The sequence below is a fragment of the Ambystoma mexicanum genome, chromosome 11 (genome assembly GCF_040938575.1).
Source record: "Ambystoma mexicanum isolate Mex_15411 chromosome 11, UKY_AmexF1_1, whole genome shotgun sequence".
NCBI lineage: Eukaryota > Metazoa > Chordata > Amphibia > Caudata > Ambystomatidae > Ambystoma > Ambystoma mexicanum.
The window spans coordinates 1,106,035,758-1,106,057,827 of record NC_090934.1 but is presented as its reverse complement, the minus strand read 5'-3'; the positions used below and the strand labels follow the sequence as shown (position 1 = coordinate 1,106,057,827).

At 47.7% G+C, this 22,070-nt stretch overlaps 1 protein-coding gene across 2 annotated transcripts in view; it reads left to right on the top strand.

Annotated features, from left to right (window-relative positions):
* TBC1D2B (TBC1 domain family member 2B) overlaps window positions 1–22,070 on the top strand; it is an 832,871-nt gene that overhangs the window by 199,530 nt on the left and 611,271 nt on the right. For both annotated transcript variants that reach the window (XM_069624408.1, XM_069624407.1), the window contains exon 5: window positions 8,115–8,326. In XM_069624408.1, coding sequence (XP_069480509.1) covers window positions 8,115–8,326 — 212 coding nt within the window. The remainder of the gene's footprint in view (window positions 1–8,114; window positions 8,327–22,070) is intronic.

Below are 22,070 nucleotides of genomic sequence, written 5' to 3'. Positions count from 1 at the left end.
GTATCAGTTTCGTTTCTGATCTGTCTTTCGTAGTAGTAACCAATCACTGATCTCTGCGTCATACTGACCACAGCCAATGACTGCCCTCTACCTAAGCCCCGCCTCTGGCAGCCATCTTCAGATTTTTACCGCACGTTCATGTGTTGGGATCCTCGTGCTATTGCTCTCGAGCGTTAGTGCTATTTTTTTCACCTTTTTTCTCAAAAACTTCGTTTTTTTTGGTCAAAAGAGCCTCAAGCTCCACCGACTCTCCATCCGATCAACGGGGACCCGTGTCGGATTCGTCTACGCCCCTCAAGGGTGAAGATTCGTCGAGCTACGCTTTTGGAGGACTCCAGAAGTTTCTCAGGCCCATCTCGGTCATGGCCCAGGAGAAGGGAAGCTCGACGCCCGGAAAGCTGTTCAGGGTCTGCCCTGGATGCCAGCTGCAGAATGTCTTTAAGGAAGACGAACACTCCTTTTGTCTTTACTGCCTACATGAAGACAAGATGCATGTGGAGAAGGACTGTGCGTTTTGCGGCAACATGTCGGAGCGGACCATGAAGGACCGCCATCAACGTCTCGCCAACTGGCTGGAAGGGAAGAGGAAGAAATCCGAGCGGTCTTCTAAGACCTTTGAGGACGCCCCGGTGACGGGGGTCCAACATAAGGCCAAGCACCGCGAGTCCGCTGGCACCGGGAGCGCCGAACGGTCGGGCTCTATGGGTGCCAGGCAGGGCGCACCCTCCCCGGCACCATCAACCACGAGCCACCGCTCTGGGTCGGGTAAGAGGAAGGCCGAGCACCCGGCAAAGCTCCTGGAGAGGCCCCGGTCGAGCTCGAAAGTGGAGGGGGAGCGAGGCAGTGTCCCCCCCCTCAAGGAGAAGGCGCTGACCGGCCGTCGGATTCCCCTCTGCCAGTGCCGCAAGACAACTCGGCGGCCGTTTTGTTGGCTATACAGTCCTTATGCTCCGAGATAAGGACGAGACTGCCGTTACCAGTGGAGGAACCACTCCCGTCGGGGGACCCGGAACCAGGCCCTTCGGGCAGCCCCCCTCCTAAGAAAAGAAGGATTCACCCTCCACCTCCTTTTCAGCCGTGTTGCCCCGTTCAGCCCTCCTCCCCGTCCACGACTCGAGGGGATGATACGGGGACTGACACGGCTGCGACGGGTACGGACGGCGAGGTGTACGACGAGGATCTGCCGTCGTCTCCTCCCACCCGGGCTTCCCTGCCCGACGAGATTGGATCTTTTCACTCCATGATCGCCAGGGCATCCGAGCTCTTCCAGCTCTGCCCTGAGGAGAAGAAGGAAGGTTTCCTTTATCAGCGGCGCGAGGCCAAGAGGAAGACGGTCCTCGCGGTACCTCTACTGGACGATATTTGGGATGAGGGCCTCGCCCTCCTCAAGAACCCATCCACACGACGCCGGCTAGAAGAGACCGGTACGAGAAGAAGTACCGGGTCCCGGACGCGGCCCCCTTGTGCCTCCGGGCACAGCCTACCCCGGACTCCGTCGTCTCCGCGGCGGCCAGGAAGAAAGCGGGGGGGGGTGCGGCCTCCACGTCGACTTCCCTGCCGGACGGCGAGGGAAAGAAATTGGACACGATGGGGCGCAGGGTCATCTCGTCTGCAGCGACGACGATTAAGGCGGCTAACGCCTTGGCTATCGTAGCCCGGTACGACAGGGAGCTGTGGTACAAGCTGGCTCCCCTTCTGGACTTCCTACCGGACGACAAGAGGGCGGATGCCCTGAAGATCTTGCAGGAAGGTGAGGTGGCGTCGGACCACGCCATCACTATTGCGACGGACATCGCTGACACTGGATTTCGCCAGTTGGGCAACGGCGTGTGCCTTAGGCGGCGTGGATGGCTCAAGGCTACTGACTTCCGTCAAGACGTACAGACCAGAGTCCTGGACATGCCGTTCGATGGGAGCAACCTGTTTGGGAAAACAGTGGACGATTCCCTTCAAGCCATTAAAGCGGACACGGAGACGGCCCGGGCTCTCTGGGTTCTCCAGCAACGGCGGCCGCCCTTTCGGAGCGGCGGAGGCAAGGGCGCCTCCAAAGGTTCCGGCAGCGGATTTTCCACCCACCGTCAAGCGGCCTGTTCGTCGTCTCAGGAAGCTTACAGGGGACGAGGCAAGTCAGGCGGACCCCGCCGTCGTCGCCAAGGAGGTCAAGGTGGCAAAGCCTCATCTAAGCAGGATTGAACCAGCCGTGGGGTCGGGCCCCCACCGAAGCACCCCGGTGGGAGGCCGGCTGGCGAGCTTCGTCAGCGTGTGGGAGTCCATCTCCACCGACCGTTAGGTGCTGGACGCCCTAGCCCAGGGCCACGCGCTCGAGTTTCAAAGAAGGTGCCCGCGCGTCCCCCCTGTGGCCAGGAAAGAGCTTCACGTCCCTCAGCTTCTCCGGGAGGTAAGGGCGATGCTAAGGAAGGGCGCCATCGAACTCGTCCCAAAGAGGCTTCGGGGCTCCGGAGTTTACTCAAGATACTTCCTCGTGAAGAAGAAGACGGGAGGATGGCGCCCCATCCTAGACCTATGACGGCTAAACAAGTTCATCAAGGCACAGAAGTTCCGGATGGTCACCCTCCAGCACGTCCTGGGTCAGCTGGAGGAGGGCGACTTCCTGTAGTCGTTGGATTTGGAGGATGCCTACTTCCATATTCCCATCCTAAAGGGGCACCGAAAATTCCTCAGGTTCGTGGTCCAAGGGCGTCACTATCCGTTCAGAGCCCTTCCCTTCGGTCTACGGTCGGCACCCAGGGTATTCACCAAGTGCCTTGCACCAGTGGCGGCGCAGCTGCGCCGAGAGGGGATCCACGTCTACCCCTACCTGGACGACTGGCTCATCCGAGCCAAGACGAGGGAGCTCGCCGTGGAGCACACGGCATGGACCGTCCAACTTCTCACGGACCTGGGATTCTCCGTGAACTACGCCAAGTCCCACCTGGTACCCGCGCAAGACGCACTGTTTCTGGGAGCGAAGCTCGACACAGTGTCCCTTCTGGCCTCCCCGTCGGAGGAAAGGACCAGGGCCATCCTGGGCAAGGTATAGCGGATGTTGGTTTCCGACGCGGCCAAGGTGAGGTCCATCAAGTCCCTCCTCGGAATGATGTCTTCTTGCATCTACCTCATTCCCATGTGCAGGCTCCGGAGCGCCCGTTGCAGGAGTTCCTGGACGCGCCCTGGATCCAAACGACGGGCGGCTTCGAGGAGAGGATCACACTCGAGAGTTTCCGACGAGCGATCCGGTGGTGGGGCACCCGCGCGCATCTGACGGCGGGCATGGACTTCCAGACCCCAGGCCACCAGGAGACAGTGACCACAGATGCCTCCCTGGAAGGGTGGGGAGCGCACACCGAAAATCTGCACGCGAGAGGCCTTTGGCTCCCGACGGAGAAGTCCCTCCATATCAACGTCCTGGAGCTCCGTGCAGTGTTTTGGGCCCTCAGGTCCTTCCTTCCGTCCCTCAAGGGCAAGGTGGTGAGGATCTTCACCGACAACACCACCACCATGTTTTACATCAGGAAACAGGGCGGAACCAGGTCCCCGGCACTGTCCAAGGAGGCGCAGGACCTGTGGCATTGGGCCGTCGCCCAAAGGATGTTTCTGGTGCCGTTTCATCTGGCAGGGATAAAAAACACCATCGCCGACTCACTCAGCAGGGAGCTGCGCTCGTGCCACGAGTGGGAACTACGGCAGGATCTAGTGGATCGCCTCTTCCGACGGTGGGGCACACCCCAGATCGACCTGTTCGCGACGGCGACGAACTCCAAGTGCCGGAGGTTCGCCAGCAGGTTTCCCCAGCCGTGGAGCATGGGCGATGCTTTCTCGTTCCCCTGGGAGGGCCTGTTCCTATACGGGTTCCCTCCATTGCCACTACTGATCCGGCTCATCAACCAGCTCAAGAGGTCACGGTGCAGGATGATCCTCGTCGCACCTGCGTGGCCGAGGCAGATATGGTTCCCGGACCTTCTGGACTTGTCAGCGTCCCCGTCAATCAAGCTGCCAGTGGACGCGGATCTGCTCTCCAGGGAAGGAGGCGCCATCCTCCACCACGACCCGAAGTTGCTGAACTTGCAGGCCTGGCTCCTGCAGCGCTAGAGTTTGGAGGATACGACATACCGGCCGACTGCAGAGAGGTTCTTGCAAAGGCCAGGGCGTCCTCGACTCTTAAATGCTACGGACACAAATGGAAGAGGTTCTCTGTCTGGTGCCACGCACAGAAGATTAACCCTCTAAGGATTACGGCTCCCCAAGTACTGCCGTACCTGTTGACGCTGGCCAAAGCTGGACTGGCACACGCGTCCATCAAGATTCATCTTGCTGCGATCTCCCAATACACCAGAACCACGGGACGGACGTCCTTGTGGTCTCATCGTCTGGTGAAAGAGTTCATGAAGGGACTGTTCAGATCGTTCCCGCCGGTGAAGGCTCCGGCCCCGGCGTGGGAGCTCAACGTGGTGCTGGCCAAGCTCATGGGACCTCCGTTCGAGCCTCTGCACTCGGCCCCGTTGAAGTTCCTGTTGTGGAAAACAGCGTTTCTTGTGGCCATCACCTCCGCACGACGGGTGGGAGAGATCCAGGCCCTTTCCTGCAAGGCCCCGTACTTGACTTTTCACGACACGAGGGTAGTGCTCAGGACGCACCCCTCCTTCATGCCCAAGGTACTGTCGGACTTTCATCTCAACGAACCCTTGGTGTTGCCTGTGTTCTTCCCGTCGCCTTCGTCGCCGGCTGAGAGGACTTTGCACTCGCTGGATGTGGCTAGAGCGCTGAAGTTCTACGTGGACCGCACAAAGTGTTTTCGGAAGACGTCACAACTCTTTGTGAACTTTGGACCTGTCAATCAGGGGAAGGCTCTCTCGAAGGCTTCCATTTCCAGATGGCTCTCCGGCTGTATCATGTACTGTCACCGGTTGGCAAACCGACCGCTGCCTGGCCGTCCGAGAGCACGCAGCTACCACGGCGTTCCTATCTGGTGTGCCCCTGCTGGACATTTGCAGGGCTGCTACGTGGAGGTCGACGCATACCTTCACGAAATTCTACTGCGTCGATCGGGATTCCAGGGAGGAGTCCAGGGTCGGCCAAGCAGGGCTGCGCAACCTGTTCGCCTGAGGTGAGCCTGGTGAGGAGGTAAGATTGCTTAATGTTGAGTTTGATGTGATGCTTAATGTTGAGCCTTTGCCACCTCCCGTGGTTGTGCATGTGGGTACTGCTATGTATTCTTTATTCATGAGCATGTGGATCCATGCCAGACCCCATGCTGGAGAAGGAACAAGTTACTTACCTGTAACTGTTGTTCTCCAGCATGGGTCTGGCATGGATTCACATGCGAACCCTCCCGCCTACCCCTCTGCGGCTCTTCACTTGGTCATACTGCCACTTCACGTGCTTCCAAATCTGAAGATGGCTGCCAGAGGCGGGGCTTAGGTAGAGGGCAGTCATTGGCTGTGGTCAGTATGACGCAGAGATCAGTGATTGGTTACTACTACGAAAGACAGATCAGAAACGAAACTGATACTGGTTTTTTCTTTACCGAGGATTCCCAGCCTGACGACGGGGAATATTCATGAGCATGTGAATCCATGCCAGACCCATGCGGAGAACAACAGTTACAGGTAAGTAACTTGTTCCTAACGTGCTGTATTACCAGAGATCAGTCTCTAAGCGAGCGATTCGAAGCTTTGTTGCTCTGCGTGTCTTCCAAGACAAACTCATTGACCCTGATAAATCCTCCCGGCCCTGTTTTTTTTAAACTGGCCGTATGGTTTTTCATTGAATAGAAGAGTAGGGTGGGCAGAAAAAAATAAAATTCCCCACGGTTTCGAAATCCATGGGGCAAATACAACACATCTGAAAGTCGATCTGCTTACACAGCCACTTTCTTGCAACCGTGTTTACATTTTAAACAAACTAAATTGATATGTTTCTTCATGGATAAAAACAGGGATGAACAATTAAAATAAAATGTGAAGCAGTCCAATATTTCCAAGTTTTCCATGAAATAGTTCAAACATTATTGGATAGTGTTATTTTCTGAAACCATGTAACACTACATTATAACATATGCTATGGGCAAATACGGTGGCATTATGGGGCCTCAGAATTTACACTTGCCACCAGTCAATGGCTAGTGTTGATTTATACTTGCAGAGTGATAAATGGTCTGCATATCGAGAAATGATGGGGCACATGACGTTTTATGCTGCGTTAGTAGCTTGCAACTTGAAATTTGTATCTCTGTATGTACACGAGATGTATTGGTTCTGTGTGGAGTTTAGAGGCTTATGCCAAAATAAAGTTTTTTTAGTTGAATTGCAAAGCTATTTCTTAGCTTAACCCTATGTTATGAATGACTGAATGTTGAGTGTTGTGTGCACATGGATAGTACTCTTAAGCTCCCCTCCAGAGGTCTGTATCAGTTAAGAGGTGAATCCATCCCTAATGATGCTTCTCCAGTAGGCTATATGTATTAAAAAATGTGTAGAAGTGGGCTCTAAAAGAAAAATGGGTTCTAAATCTTGCACCTCTTGTGAGCACTGTTCCCAGAATTGGAGTACTTGTATGTAACACTTTTTTCTCCACGTATTGTCACCAAGTCTGCTTTCCCATGCTTGGTACTGAATAGGTCTTTTGGCTAAACAGCTAGGTTCAGGCTCCCAATTTCCCTTGTGCACGACTTTGCATAGTTAGCCTTATGCCTCTCTTGTAGAATATACTTGTGAAGTCTAATTAGCTATAAAAAATAATGTATTTGTCTGCCAGTCTTTCTTGAAGGAACACTTTCCTGGAAAACTGATTCATGTATAATTTGAGTCCTACAGTCCCCACAAAATTGGCATTGCTTTATGTAAAATGTACATTCATCTTTGACACACTACTTGAATGAGAAATATAAAATCTTCATGCTTTGGGAACATCGGTCTCCAGGCATCTCCTATATGTATTGTGATTGATTCCATGATACCGATGAGATTGATCAGCAGTTTCATGCACCATCAAATGAATACATGGTAATTGGGAGGCCAGAGGTCTACAGTATATCAAAGTTGAATTTGCTTTTAATTTGTGTTGTCGTTTTTAGTTTTAGGTTTGCTTCTAAAATCTACCATGTGAAAGCAATCCTAAATATAACACAAATTAGTACTAGTTAAGTGTTAGTACAAACAATTACACAGGTGTTTCATGTGCTTTTCTTGTTGGGGAACAATATAATCAGTGACCTTATTGCAGAAAAAATACCATAAATCACATAACGATTTGCTAGGCGCCAGCAAAGATAAAAGAAACTATGATGAAAGAAATATAATTAATGCAGATATGAAATATATATTGTAGTCTTGCACGACTGCATTGTCGAAAACCTCTAGATTTTAATTGGAATACAATTGTTGTGTGAATGTGTGCTAATTTGGGGGGAAAAAATCAGTTAGTCACAGATTCTTACACATTTGTATAAAAAGGGTATACATTAAGTCAATCATACTAATTTTGTCATAAAACCAATGTGTTCTCTATGGATGTAAAGTCCGTAATGGGTCAGCGATATCTAGTATCCGTAAGGTAGTCTTTGATCCCCTTCTAAGTATAAACAATGCAGTGAGCCATGCTTTTCTTTCTCTTTTCGATATTCTCCCCTGTGATGCTTAACCTCTCAATTAACAGAGCATTTATTTAACTTTTTTACTTAGTTACATAATAGTATAAGCCCTTCTCCCCTACGCCAGGGGTCCACACTGTCAAATGATATTGGCTGCAATCCATGTGATTGGTACTTTGCAGTGACACAGATAATCTAATTTAGAATGTTAAGCATGTTTGTGTTCTGAGGGCAACCCAAGATCGAAAGGTTGGTCTGTCTGTCTGATCAGATGGTCACCTCTTGGTTTGCAGATGCTGACTGTCTTGACAGAGGGCGAGTCCTCCCAAACGTGGGCTATCTTTTTTTTTGCCCTTTGATTCTCAAGTGAAAAACACAAAACATGATTGGACGGCACAATTTGAAGACTCTGAATTTCATGCACTCACCAACTCTTCACTATGATAAATCGCACAAAGAACATATGTAAATGCAATAGAAGTAAGGCTAATGTTTAATATTTTGCACCTTTCTGTTTTTGTTTCAGGTTTCACATTTAATTTTTCACACATTCCATACAAAGGAAAGAGACCGTTGCGGGACATAATGGGATCAAACAAAAACCGAAATAGCATGGACTCGTCCGCAGTAGAATGGGTTTCAGGCAGTGAAAACAAGCCAACCTTTGAAATTGAGCAGAAGTTTCAAAGTCAGCATGAAGAGATTGAAACCTTGAAGAAAGAGTTATCAAGCCAAAAGGTATGTCATTTTTTTGTCAAGAGGCACAACACACCTAGAAACACTTGTGTACAGGCACGTTATAAATGACATAGATCATATCACAATTTAAGTCATGTACACAAAACTGGGTAAGAGCGATACTATGGTAGTTCATCTGAGAAAGATTAGGTCTACAGTCAGTTTTGTTCCCTTTTATTGGGCTTGATTTAGCTGTGTCTTGAATTTATAGTCTCACTACATGGAGCATAGTCCTTTGTTAATAGGTAGTCTGTGTTTCAGATCCATTAGATTAGCAAGCATTTACTGTAGGTGATCTCCAAAGCACTGAAGTACTGGGGGGGTTCCTATAAATATATGAAAATGGGCACATAATGATGCTATGCTGCCAGCAAGCTTATTTATTCACTTGTATATACTGCTTCTCTCCATATAACTGTACCCTGGGTTTCATAGCCTCTGTTAATTTTCTGTTAATTGGTTAGGGGTGAGCCTGTGTTGGGGCTATATTCTGTTATGTTTTTGCTTCAGTATATCTTTTTTGGTACATATTCCCTTGTTTCTTACATTCATTTTCCTGATCTATTAAGTTTGAAAAGGTCTTCAATGGTTTGCAGTGGGCATTTCCTTGCTGCTAAAGACACCCTTCATGTGTCTCATGATTTGGGAGCCTTGATGCTGCCGACATGCTTTCAAATCTCACCTTAGAATATCAATATAAAATCTTCAAATAATATTTTTCAAAGCTTTTACCCTGCCCCCCCCTCCCAAAAGAAAAATACAAAGTTGCCAGATGAAGATGACCTCTTGTAAAGTTTGCTCATGTCAGTACTTGGAGAAGTCAAGGCATATCAATTACGTCAAGGGCTCTTAATCTAACCAGAAATGAAAGACTCTGCAATTCCTTCTTCATTAATCTAGAAAGGGACCCTATACATACATGAAAGATTTCCCTGTTTCCCTGACATGTTTGCCTGCTTTCTGGAGTATTGGAACTCTGGCCTCTTATGGATTCTGGGTGGTCTCCCCATTCCCTAATGGAATTGGAGAACCGAGACAAAAAGGCCTGCTAAAATCAGATGAATTATTTTATAGAGGAAAGCAGTCAGACTATTGGGTCCTGACAATTTAGTAGATTTCATTGTTTTATTTACTATTAACTTCACTTAATTATGTGTGTACATCCAGCATGTCTCTCTTCTGCGAAGATAGTTTAGGAAGGTCAATACCCACCAAGTAGGAGATTTGAGAAGAGCTATATATTGTATCTGCTGATTATAGTTTAATATAATACATTTGAAATGTGGCTTTCTTGTTCTCTTCACCCCTCTCCACACCCTCCTCATCAATAATTGTGTGAATAAAGACCTATTTGGTCTGTACCCTTTAAAGGTAAGGCAATTTATTTCCTAGTCTATTACCATATAAATAAAGTTTTGCTTCAAACCTAACCGCAAATCCTCCACTTGCTGTACACTTAGGGTGTTTAACTGATTGCTTATCCCAGTTATTTCCTTTTATAAACCACTGTAGTCTGATTCTATTTATGCTTTTGTTGCTTTCAGCTATTCTAGCAATTAGTTTCTGTAAGTTGTCAATCTTCGTAGATGCAGACAGTGCTATTAAGCTTCTTCTTGCTGTGGTGTTTAGGGCCTCCCGATGTATCCATGATGAGGTATGCTCTAGTATTTTAGGAGGGAACTCCCTAACAATACGTTTAAGCCCCTGTGCGAACCGCTGAAGATCCCAGCCTGCCTGTGTCTTGACCACCTTTATTGAGGCATTTGTATAGCGTGTATATCACAAATTAAATTGAATCACAGCGCGGGTGTCACCCTGAGAGCAGTAGCTGTATCAGTACTTTAATACTTTATGCTACTTGCCCTTTAGATAATGCATCTCATTTTCTATTGAAATGGGTATGTTTTAAAGTGTTTCCGAAAAACTGACAGTCCACTATTCTTAACTCAAGTGGAAGGCTGTTCCAGAGTTTTGGTCCAAAAGACAGAATCTGCAATCTCCTCTGGACACACGTTGTGTTGATGAAACACTCAGACAAACAGATACTTGTCTTTTGATCTCAAGGAATGTTGGTAACGATGTAGCTTTTCCACAAGCTAGCTAGGGGTTAAATTATTCAGACACCTAAAAATTATACAGACTGTTTTAAATTTGATCCGATCTTCCACTGCCAGCCAGTGAAGTGATCGACGCAGCCCAGATATAGGTGTTGACTTTCCTACTCCAAACACCACTGCCGCATTTTGTGCCTTATGAAGTCGATGTATTTGTTTGGCAGGGGGCCACCATCAATAGACTGTTACAGTAGTCCAGCTTAGAATTTATGAAGGCTCTGATCACTATGGCATGATCCTTTTTAGGGACATAAGGAAGTGCCTGTCGAAGCAGCCGTAGATTGTAGAAAACAGACCTAACTTTAGCCGTCATCTGACCTTCACAGCCTAAATTGCTCTGCCATATGCATCCCACGTTCTTAATTTTAGAGGCATATTTCAGCTCTGAACCGAGAAAGACATGTAGTGGGGGGCACCTGTTTCCATTGGTAAGATGTTTTGGACCAAACAAAATCACCCCGGTCTTGTTAGGTTTAAGTTGGAGCCAATTTATGGACATCCAAACTTCGCCTTCCTTCAGAAAATTGCTAACCTGTGTGAAGGATTACTCAACATTGTTTAGTCTAATAAACACCTGGGTATCATCTCCATATGACTGGAATCTAACATTATGTCTCAGTATGTCCATGAGAGGGCGCAAATGGAGATTAAATGGCAGCAGTGACAAAGACAACCCTTGCAGGCTCCACAACACTGCCAACGAGATTCAGAAAGGAAGCCTACCAATTTCGCCCATTGTTGTCATCCCAACAAAAAAAGAGGTGAACCATTTGAGGGTGCTTCCCAATACCTTCCCTAAAGTCAAATGCTCAATAAGGATGTTGTGATCCACTGCATCAAAGGCTGCGGATAGGTCCAACAACACAAGGAGGGACAGTTCCCCTTGGTCTCCTGCTTGCAATAGTTCATCCCATACCGCGACCGATGCCATTTCAGTACCGAATTTCGGACGGAACCCTGATGGTAGTGGGTCCAATATATCTTCCGTTTCAACAAATGTCTGCAACTGCATTGTGGCCACATTCTCCCCAAGATCTTTCCTGGACAAGGGAGACCTGCCACTGGGCGGTAGTTCTGTAGGCTATCATGGTCCAAACTTGCCTTTTTCAACAGTGGCGAAATGATGGACATTTTAAGTTTGCCTGGAACTACTCCCTGGCTCAGTGACATATTTATAAAGTTTGTCATAAATGGCGTTATATCTGCTGCAAGCTGCTTTGCCACAAACTCTGGAAAGGGGAAAAGTAAATCATTTGTAGGTTTAAGAGCCGATGGAACGGAGAGCAAGATTTCTTCTTTTACTGGTTTAAAACGAAATAAAGTATCATCGCCACTATAACCTGGGGCCTATATCGTTATGGTTGCATGCCTGCCGTACCTCCATTTCCCTCTCCTGTGAGAGGTGTCCTTGTATAGTCTTAATGTTGTCCAGAAAAAAGTTATTAAATTTGCCTGTTCTGTAGAAAATTTCCTCCCACAGTGGGTTTTTATGGCCAACAAAATTTGAAACCACCCGGAAAGGATCTCTTGCATGATTAGCAGCTGCATCTAGCTTCCCACTTAGGAAGTCCGCCTTAGCTCTAAAAATCGCTATTTTATATTTTATTTACATTGCTTTAGCTTAGTCTGTTTTCTTGGGTTCTTCCTGTCCGCTACATTCTTTCTGCTCCTCTGCATGCTCTTTTTACTTGTAGTAGTTGGGGTTTAGAGACCTTCCTTTGTACTCATGCTCTCAATGGAGCCTTACGAGTACAGATGTTTGCCATCATTACAGTCACATGTTTAAACCTGGCATCACATTCCCCTATTCGTGTTATGGGACCCAATTCTTCTCTCAGCTCTGTGCCTAGGATTGTCTCTAATTCCTTAGGCTTATAGCCTGGAGCAAGACTATTTGTCCAGGGTAGCTCTTCTTTGGGCCTATTACAGTCCACCGAGAACAGCCTCGGGTAATGGTCTGACCAGGAAATGGGCAGTGTTTCCTTTACCAAAATTCCTTTCCCTCTTGCCAATAACGCATCTAAGCAATTGCCGAGATCATGTGAAGCTGAAATAACGAAGGGTGTCATGTGAGTTGATTTATCTCCCATAATTTAGTGCCAGTCCTTGATTGATCCTCTAGTCAAATATTCTTACATCATAGAACATGGCTGTAACAATACTGTGATCTGATGGCACCAAGGTTTAATTTTCTACTCTGTAGCTACACAGCCAGCCACATAGAGGTAATATTAAAGTCCATTCTGAATTACTTTGTGAGGGGTTGCGAGAATTGTGCGGAGTCCCTCATCTTCGGAAGCCAGCATGCGTCCACAAGATGAAGGTTTTCTATTTTATACTTTAGCTTGCATGAAACTCCACCAAATGTGAATTCATGTTTTGAGATGAGTCATCTATTGTACAGTTGATGGCCAAGTTCATATCGCCCATCAGGATTAATTCACCCTCGGCAAATTCCTCAAAAGTACTAGAGAAACTCTGCATGAAGGTGCCCTCTGCAGACTCTGGGGCATAGAAGGAAGCGATTGTCAAGGTTTTCCCTCTTAACACCCCCTAGACAATTGCATACCTCCAATCTGCATCTTGTTTACCCTCCTGAACGTGAAACGGAAATCTTTATGTAACAGTAGTACTACTCCTGCTTTTTTACTGTCTGTGGAAGAGTGAATTTGTATGGGAAAGTCCTTATTTCCAAGTCCACCCTGATGCCCTTTTCTCATATGGGTCTCTTATTATGCTGCTACCCTTATAAGCATCATCTTAAGTTCCTTTTTATTCCAAGTGTTGAGACCTGTGACATTCAAATAACCAAAGTGTTCAGGCATAATAAGCTATTTCCCACATGATCAGCAATAACCGCAACAAGTGATTAATCATTATATTAAAAAAAAGATCAATTTCCCTTGCAAATCGTCCTTTGACTGTTTCTAATATGTTCATACCTCTTCCCCAGGAGTATAACGAAAACATCGCAGTAATACCCGTGCATAAGTGAACTTGGAAATGCAGAAACCATGTCCCCTTCCCCAACTGTATACAGTTCTCGCCACATGCCTTGGTGCGCCCAGGGCCCATTCTCTCCCCCAAAGGTTCATGAAGGTAGGAAGGAGTCGTCTTCTCCTACCCCAAGACGCATTGCCTGTAGTCTCATGTAAATCGCAACACTTTGACTCAAGATTCTAGACTGCTTAACCTTCTCTTTAGTTTGGGCCATTAGGTGCCAAGATCTACAATGCCTACCACGGTGCCTCAAACTTCCTATTGATGTAATCAGTAGCATCCATGGAAGAGCTGGATTTCTCCCAACCCACAGTAAATCACTTGAGTCCCTAACAATCACACTCAATCTGTTATATTTCTCTTATTCTACAATGTGTCCTACCTAAAAATTAAGTTCCTGTGGGGTTCCAAATGCAGATAGTAATACTAATGACACAGCGGGACCACTTGGCTTCCAGCACACACTATCAAATACTCATAACACCCAGTCCTGATGTTCAGTATTCTGTTGTTCGGACACATTTAGAGTACCTGGCACTCTTGACTCTGTGAGTGCCTTCAGCATAAAACCTGCTTGCCCGAGAGGTGGCGTCATAACCCCAGTAGGCTCCAATACACCCCCTCCTCCACACTGGCACTTTGTTTGAAAGCTATGGGATGGTCTGGTTACTCCTGGTGAGGAGGTCCCGAACTGTGACTCTCACCTTGCATTTACATGCGGGTGATTACCCACACCAGCGGTGGCCCACTACGTTCTTATCCTTCAGCCGTGCTATGTATCTCTGTGCAGCACACCGATCAGCACCCTCAAGCGTAGTGGCCAACTTAAGAACTGATGAACCTGAGGAGTGACTGCAGAAATCTGACATGAAAGAGTCAATCTGCGGCTTGTCCACAATCTGCTTTCATCTGGGGAATATCTGGTGCCAGGATCGAACACATGCATTCCCTCGGCGCTGTGATTTGTCTCACCATCCAATAGTCGGGCATACCACAATTTCACCACCAACCTCTGAGCCACTACACTCCTTCAATTTCCCACTGCACTCCTCTCTGGTGTGAGATCGCATTCCAAGAGCCTGTTCACAAAAGACTGCTACAAGAGTTTCTTAACATTTGGAGATCTTGTTTTCGTGGTTGGCGTCAACCTGGAGATGGGTACAGGTACGGAGCGAGAAATATCTCCACTCAATCTGCTTTCTTGGCCATACACCTGCCTGTTAAACCTCTTTAAGGCTTGGACAAAATGTAGGGAATTGTTGCCTAAAGGGCCACTTTTGATCAGTTGCTTTGGACATGCAAATAAGATGCTCATTGCATCTTTCCGGCACCACATTCTTCATTTTCAGCGGCATAAAATAAATTGTGCAATGAATAAGAATGCTGCTTAGTTTGGCAAAGAGGAGTACTCCAAGTAAAAAGGCTCAAACTTTGGCAAGTAGCTAACTCTCTCTGATGGTCTGCCTTGATGTGACCATATCTTTTTGTCCAGTTGTTTTGAAAGGAAGAAGTAGCCCAACAGATAAGCAGTGTACCAGCCACTTTTACTCTTAAAAACAGGCAAATACTCCCAATAGACTAAATAGGGACTAAAAAAAATCCCCCAAAAAATAGGAAATAATGCACACAGACGATGCACTTCCTGTTTCCACCTGCATACCTCTATGGACATGAATGGAGCTCTAATATTGCCACCTAATCTGAAGAAGAACTTTAAGGTAACAATGCAGCTTTTAATGTTTGTGAATTACTAGGTGCAGAAAAGTTTAGATTACCAAAACCCATCTGTGAAAGCCATCGGAATCGGCATGGAAAAAGGTTATAAAACATTTGAGGATGACATCCAAGTTAAGAAAACAACGTAAATTCATACGTGCTAAAGATGACTACGAAAAAGGGAGGGTGTTCACCTTTGCAAAACGTTTTGACACCCTAAGTTTGAAACTCACTACTGGTCCACAACCTCCAGTGACGGAACTTCCCAGTGCTTGCTCATCTTCTGAAGTGGACACCACAAAGTGAGAGCAAGCAGCCTTCAAGGAAGCTGAATTTTTTAGAAGAGATACAACTGCTTGGCATGGATGTGAGAAACAACAAAAAACCAAGAGGCAGAGGATGCATAAAATCGATGGGCCAGAGAGGAGGAAAAAAACAAGGAGGGGCAACCGCCTCAGACACTGAGGGCAAGGACAAGATGGCAAGGAATACGTGCTCTGGAACGAAAACAATATAGACACAAACATGGAGCAGCCAGCTACGTCCATCATCAATCTCTCATCCTACCCCCGACCATCTGAAAGAAACTTGGTCTAAATTTCTGCCCCACAAGTCATTATAATTATGCAGAAACACGTATTGACTTTGACAAATGCATGCGTAAAGTCAGGTTTAAGAAGTTTTTCGCCATGAATCCACCTAAGCTTGTTGTTAAGGAATCTCCACAGGGTTATACTCCTGTTACCATAGAGGACATGGAAACATTTGGCAACCTTATAAGTCTGGAATCTGACTGTGCAGAGCTTGATGACATTAGAGATTTGCAGTGGCACTACATGAACATACGTACATACAGACTGGCCAGGTACAAGAGAGCTCAGATATAAATCCAGATTTAATCCTATGTTCAATCCGGGAGGACACATAGAAGCATTCCAGTATCTAGTGATTAATGATCTGAAAAGAATCAGAAAGATTAAGATTAAAAGAACCACTTACGTGATTCTCACTCGCCATGAACAGAGCACCCTAAAACTCCTCAGCACCCTTCACGATTGCAACATCAAACCTTCTGACAAAGGAACTAATCTTATTGTGATGAATCATTCGGATTATATCAAGAAAGCGGCAAGACAACTAACTGATCATCCAGTTTGGCGTAGCAGGAATGAAGATCCTACTGCAAGTATGAATAAGAAACTTTTTGACTTGCTTACCACATACAAAGAAAAATGGTTAATTGAAGATGATATGTACAAGTATCTACATCCGAAGTTCCCAGTCATGCCCACAATTTATTTCTTGCCCAAAGTGCACAAAAGTATGAGGAAGCATCCGGGACGACCGATTGTGACACTTTGTGGAGCTCTGCATGAGAATACCTCTAAATTTGTGGATGAGACTTTGGTATCCTTTGTGGCCACACTTCCATCTTATCTAAGAGACAGTAAAGACTTTCTGAACAAAATAGATGGCATTACCTGGGAGACTACTTACTTGTTGACAACCTTAGATGTGGTATCCCTTTATACTTGCATTCTGATGGATTGCGGGAGTGTGAACATTTTCTCCACACTCGATCCATGAACCTTCTACTACACAGCAAAATTATATCTTTGTCCGACAATTGTTTCTTGTTTAACAAGGAATTTTATGTGCTGCTCCAAGGTACAGCCATGGGTACCAAATTCGCTCCTGCTATGCTAACCTACTTATGGGCTGGTGGGTGAAGCTTGTAGTCTGGCGACCAGATAACAATGGTTACACTGCCAAAATTATACTTCGAAGGGATTGTGTCCTCCGACGTATTCCTTATCTTTGATAATACGTTTCCAGCTTGCTGGCCTCGGAAATGTTTTCTGTAGAGGGCGCTGCGCGTCGACGTCCGCTGAGTCGATGTCCCTCGACGGCCACCGTATCGGCACCGACATCACCATGCCCATAAATAGACACGCGCTGCGTCCGTTGCTCAGATCCGTTTTTCCGCGCTTCGTGGGGCCTCGGAACGTCGTTGCTCAGTTCAGTCAGGTTTATCTATCTATTTCGACGAATATTCCTTATCGTTCTCGATGGCTTCTTCATCAGAACCGACGACGCCGCGATCCGGCTTCAAGAAATGTCGAGACTGCGGTAAAAAAATGTCAATAACGGATTCACACAGGGTCTGTTTATGGTGCTTGGGGTACGAGCATCATTGTTCGGAGTGTGAGGACTGCATGTCCATGACGGCGAAAGCCCTGAAGGAGCAAAAGGGGAAGCTTGAGAGAGGTAAGTCAGCCAAATCCTCCTCGAAGGTTTCGTCAGCTGAGTCGAGGCATTCGTCTCCTCGCCATCGAAAACACTCCCATTCTAGATCTCGAAGCCGCTCCCACCATTCGTCGAGATCTAGACACTCAAAAAAAGAGACGTCGAAGGTCCCATTCCTCGTCGTCTTCGGTGTCCCCAGAAAGTTTCCTGTCCCACCAAACACAATTCTCAAGCTGAGTGGGAGGAATTCAGAAAGAAAATGTTAAGCGTCTTCGAGAACGCGGCCTCGACCCCCTCGAAGACAGCTGAGGGTGATACCCCGGGTGAAAAACCCAAAAAATCAAAACGCTGCGAGTCTCAGCACCCGGCGAAACATTCCACCCGAGAGCGCCATGAGCCATCAGGTAAGAAGGCACAGTCTTCGACGCCGTCGTCGAAGGTTCCTTCGACGCACGGGTCGGCGCCATCGACGCCGTTGTCGAAGGGTTCCTCGACGCATCGGTCGATCGACTCGACGCCATCGTCGACATCAACGCCGATGAAAGAGAGGACCAAGGCTCCACAGCCAACAGTGTTTTCAAGGGCCTCCGGCATGACGCCGAGACCGTCATCGATGCCCTCGAATTGGATCCCGATCCTCTCGAGTTCTTCGAGACCCCTTTCAGTTTTTTCGACGCCATTTTCGGCGCCTTCGAAGCCGGTTACATCGGCATCAACGACTTTGACATTTTCTCGTCCAATAACGACGAGTTTGGCTCCTTCGGCCCTAGAGATGGGCTTTACTCCATTTCAGAGATCAGAATACCCTGGTCTTTCTTCAATTTATGAAGAAAGGGAAGACTCTGACCAAGAAACATTTGGTTTACAGAGATCCACACTGCCTGCTGCAGAGGATTTCACCTCTGAAGAAAGAAGGCTGAAGGAACTACAGGAGTCACTTCATGAGGCAAGTGGACTTGACACTTCCCCAGAAGTGGAATTTGTAAAGCCAGACCCAGGGGAAAATGCTGAAACACCATATAGAACTCTGATGGCAAGAATAATTGAGTTTATGGGTTGGTCTGCGCCTTCACCTGTTTTCCAACAGGATGATCTAACGGATATATTGGACAAAGGCCCACAGGAGTACCCGGTGGTCCCCTTCCATGCAGCCCTACAAAGAAAAATTGCATCCAATTGGGGAAACTCCCAAAGTTATTCCAGCAGTCAATAAAAGATTGTCGACAAAGTATAGGGTAGCGGCTGCTGACCCTGAATACCTGTTAAAACACCCGACCCCAGAGAGCCTGGTGGTTCAAGCGGCAACTTCATCCAGCAGTAGGACTGCTTACCCTACTGTCCCACAGGATAGGCATGACAAGAGGTACGACTCTATGGCAAAGAAAGTCTTCTCTGCCTGTAGTATGGCGTTGAAGTCCATCAACGCCACCTGTACGCTCGCCAGGTTCAGTCACACACTATGGGAGTGTGATTCATCAGCGGCTGACTGCATACCCGATGGAGAGGAGAAGGAAGCCTTCCTTAACATCATTAAAGATGGCAAAGATGCCATGTGCGAATCACTTCAAACGGGCATCGATTCCGCTGACAGTATCAGCAGGGCCATGGCGGCAAGTACAACAATCCGCAGGCATGCGTGGTTGGGAAAGTCGGGCTTTGCCCCTGATGTACAGGCCAGACTTTTGAAATTGCCCTTTGACGGCTCTTCATTATTCGGGAAAAAGGCTGATGACAGTCTGGAAAAGTTAGACTTCTAAAGCAGCAGCAAAATCCTTAGGAGCTGCTATCCGCCAAACTCCTTTACGCCCCTCAGGAACCTCTGGGAGAGGAAAGTCCTTTCGCTATTATTCCGCATTCGGAAAAGGCAGAGGACAGCCGGCTCAAAGAGGCCAAAGGAGATCCACCCGAGGTGGACGGGTCAAAGGTACTAAGACCGCAGCAGCAGCAGGTGCCTCTTTACCCTCGACATCTGCATCAGCCGCCCCCAAACCACTCTGAGGCCTTCACACACAAGACACCTGTAGGGGGCAGGTTAACTCACCATCTGTCGGAATGGCAGGCTATAACGTCAGATGCTTGGGCGTTCGAGACAGTTGCCCAAGGTTACTGCCTACCCTTTCTACACATCCCTCAGTCATCCAATGGGGGACAGCTCCCTAAAAGTTCCAGATCCGATCCTCTTGCAGGAAATTATGGACCTGCTAGAGAAAGGTGCCATAGAACCGGTACCTGTAGCGGACAGGAACAAGGACTGGTACTCCCCCCCCCTACTTTCTCATACCAAAGAAGGACGGAGGACTGAGACCCATCCTGGACTTACGAGAATTGAACAAGTTCCTCAGGAAGGACAAGTTCAAGATGGTAACTCTCTCTCAGATCCTTCAGGCCCTCCAGCTCCAGGACTGGCTGGTATCTCTGGACCTTCAGGATGCTTATTTCCATGTGCCAATCCATCTCAAGCACAGGAAATACCTGAGGTTCGCAATTGGCAACTCTCATCAATTTCGAGTTCTGCCATTTGGGCTGACCTCCGCCCCAAGGGTCTTCACCAAGCTGATGTCGGTAGTGGCGGCGAATCTAAGGAGGGAAGGGATCCACGTCTATCCCTACCTGGACGATTGGCTGATCAGGGCCATATCTTCGGAACAGGCCCAGACCCAGCTAGATTATGTCTGCCTCTTCCTTCACAGACTGGGTTTCTTCCTCAATTTAAAGAAGTCACAGATGATACCATCTCAGAGACTCCAGTTCATTGGAGCGGTCCTGGACACTTCCCTGGGAAAAGCCTCGCCACCAGAGGTGAGGGCTCAAGATATTCTACAGATGGTCACCAAGTTTCAAAATGCCCAGCGTCTCCCAACCTTCGACTTTTTGAGGTTGCTAGGCCTCATGGCATCCTGCATCTTCCTTGTGCCAGAGGCTCGCATGAGAATTAGATCTCTACAGTGGGCACTGAGAAGTCAGTGGTCACAATTCTCAGGGAGAATGACAGACCTCCTCCGGATTCCGGACAAGGTAGCCCACGACCTTCAATGGTGGGCCTATCCAGAGAACATCTTGAAAGAAGAACTGTTTTGGCAACCATGGCCGGAGATAACAGTAGTCACAGACGCCTCGCTCACAGGGTGGGGAGCCCATGCCAACGACTTGACCATCTGCGGTCGTTGGTCTCCATCGGAGTCCAGACTACATATCAACCTATTAGAGCTGAGAGCGATCAGACTAGCGCTGAAAGCTTTCCTGCCATCAGTACAGGGGAGAAATGTCCTGATAATGACGGACAACACGGTGGCCATGCACTACCTCAACAAAAGAGGAGGCGTAGGATCACTGCCACTGTGCAGAGAGGCAATGCAGATCTGGTTTTGGGCAATTCGGGAAGGAATCTCTCTATCGGCAGTCCACCTAGCCAGAGAGAAGAATTTGACAGCGGACGCTCTGAGCAGGCAGAGCACAGTCTCCCACGAGTGGGAGCTAGCTCAGGAAGTCCTTCAAGAGATCTTCGCCCTTTGGGGAACCCCTCAGGTGGATCTGTTCGCCACAAGCACCAACAGGAAGTGCGATCTGTTCTGTTCAAGGGAATTTCCCCCGAGAGGCGCTCTAGGAGATGCGTTCGTAGTGGACTGGGAGTTTCCACTCCTTTACGCATTCCCGCCAGTCCCTGTCATTCCTCAAATGATCAGGAGGTTTAGAAGATTCCGGAAAACCATGATCCTAATTGCCCCGGATTGGGCCGGGAGAACGTGGTACCCGGACCTTCTAGATATGTCCATCTGCCCTCCAATCCATCTTCCACTCAAAGAGAATCTTCTCTCGCAGAAGGGATGTCAGGTTCTCCATCCAGACACCAGAACCCTCAACCTTCACGCTTGGCTTCTGAAAGGTTGAGGTACAAGGATTGGGATCTCCCTGATGACGTCATGGAGGTGTTGCTTACGGCCAGAAGACCAGCAACAAAGTCTTTATACCGCTGCCGTTGGAACAAGTTTTGCAGCTGGTGTAGGGAAGAGAATATCGACCCTTTTTCATGCGGTACACCAACAGTGTTATCGTTTCTACTCTACTTGGCAAACTCAGGCCTTCAAGTTGGCACTGTAAAAGGCTATCTCGCAGCGCTTTCTATCTTCAAGCGCACTGCGGAGGAACCATCGTATTTCAAAATTCCTCTAGTGGTACAATTTCTCAAGGGTCTAACTAATGTTTACCCTCCAAAACCATTCCAGGTTCCATTATGGGACTTAAATTTAGTCTTAAACTTCTTAATGGGCACTCCATTCGAACCACTTCACTCTTGCGCATTGAGATTTCTCACACTTAAAACTGTCCTACTGGTAGTACTAACATCTGCTAGGAGGGTGAGTGAGCTACAAGCTCTCTCCTGTAAACCCTCACATACAATCTTCAACAAGGACAAGGTTGTCCTACAGGTGAAGCCTAATTTCCTCCCAAAGGTGGTTTCTGAATTCCATATTACTCAGAAAATTACCTTGCCTTCATTCTACCCTCCTCCCCATCTGGGGAAAGAGGAGGAAAGGCTACACAGGCTGGACCCTAGGCGAGCTCTCAGCTTTTACATCAGCAGAATGGCTAGGATCAGGCAAGCAGACCAACTGTTTGTAGGATACTCAGGTCACAAGTTGGGACTACCCATAACAAAACAAACCATC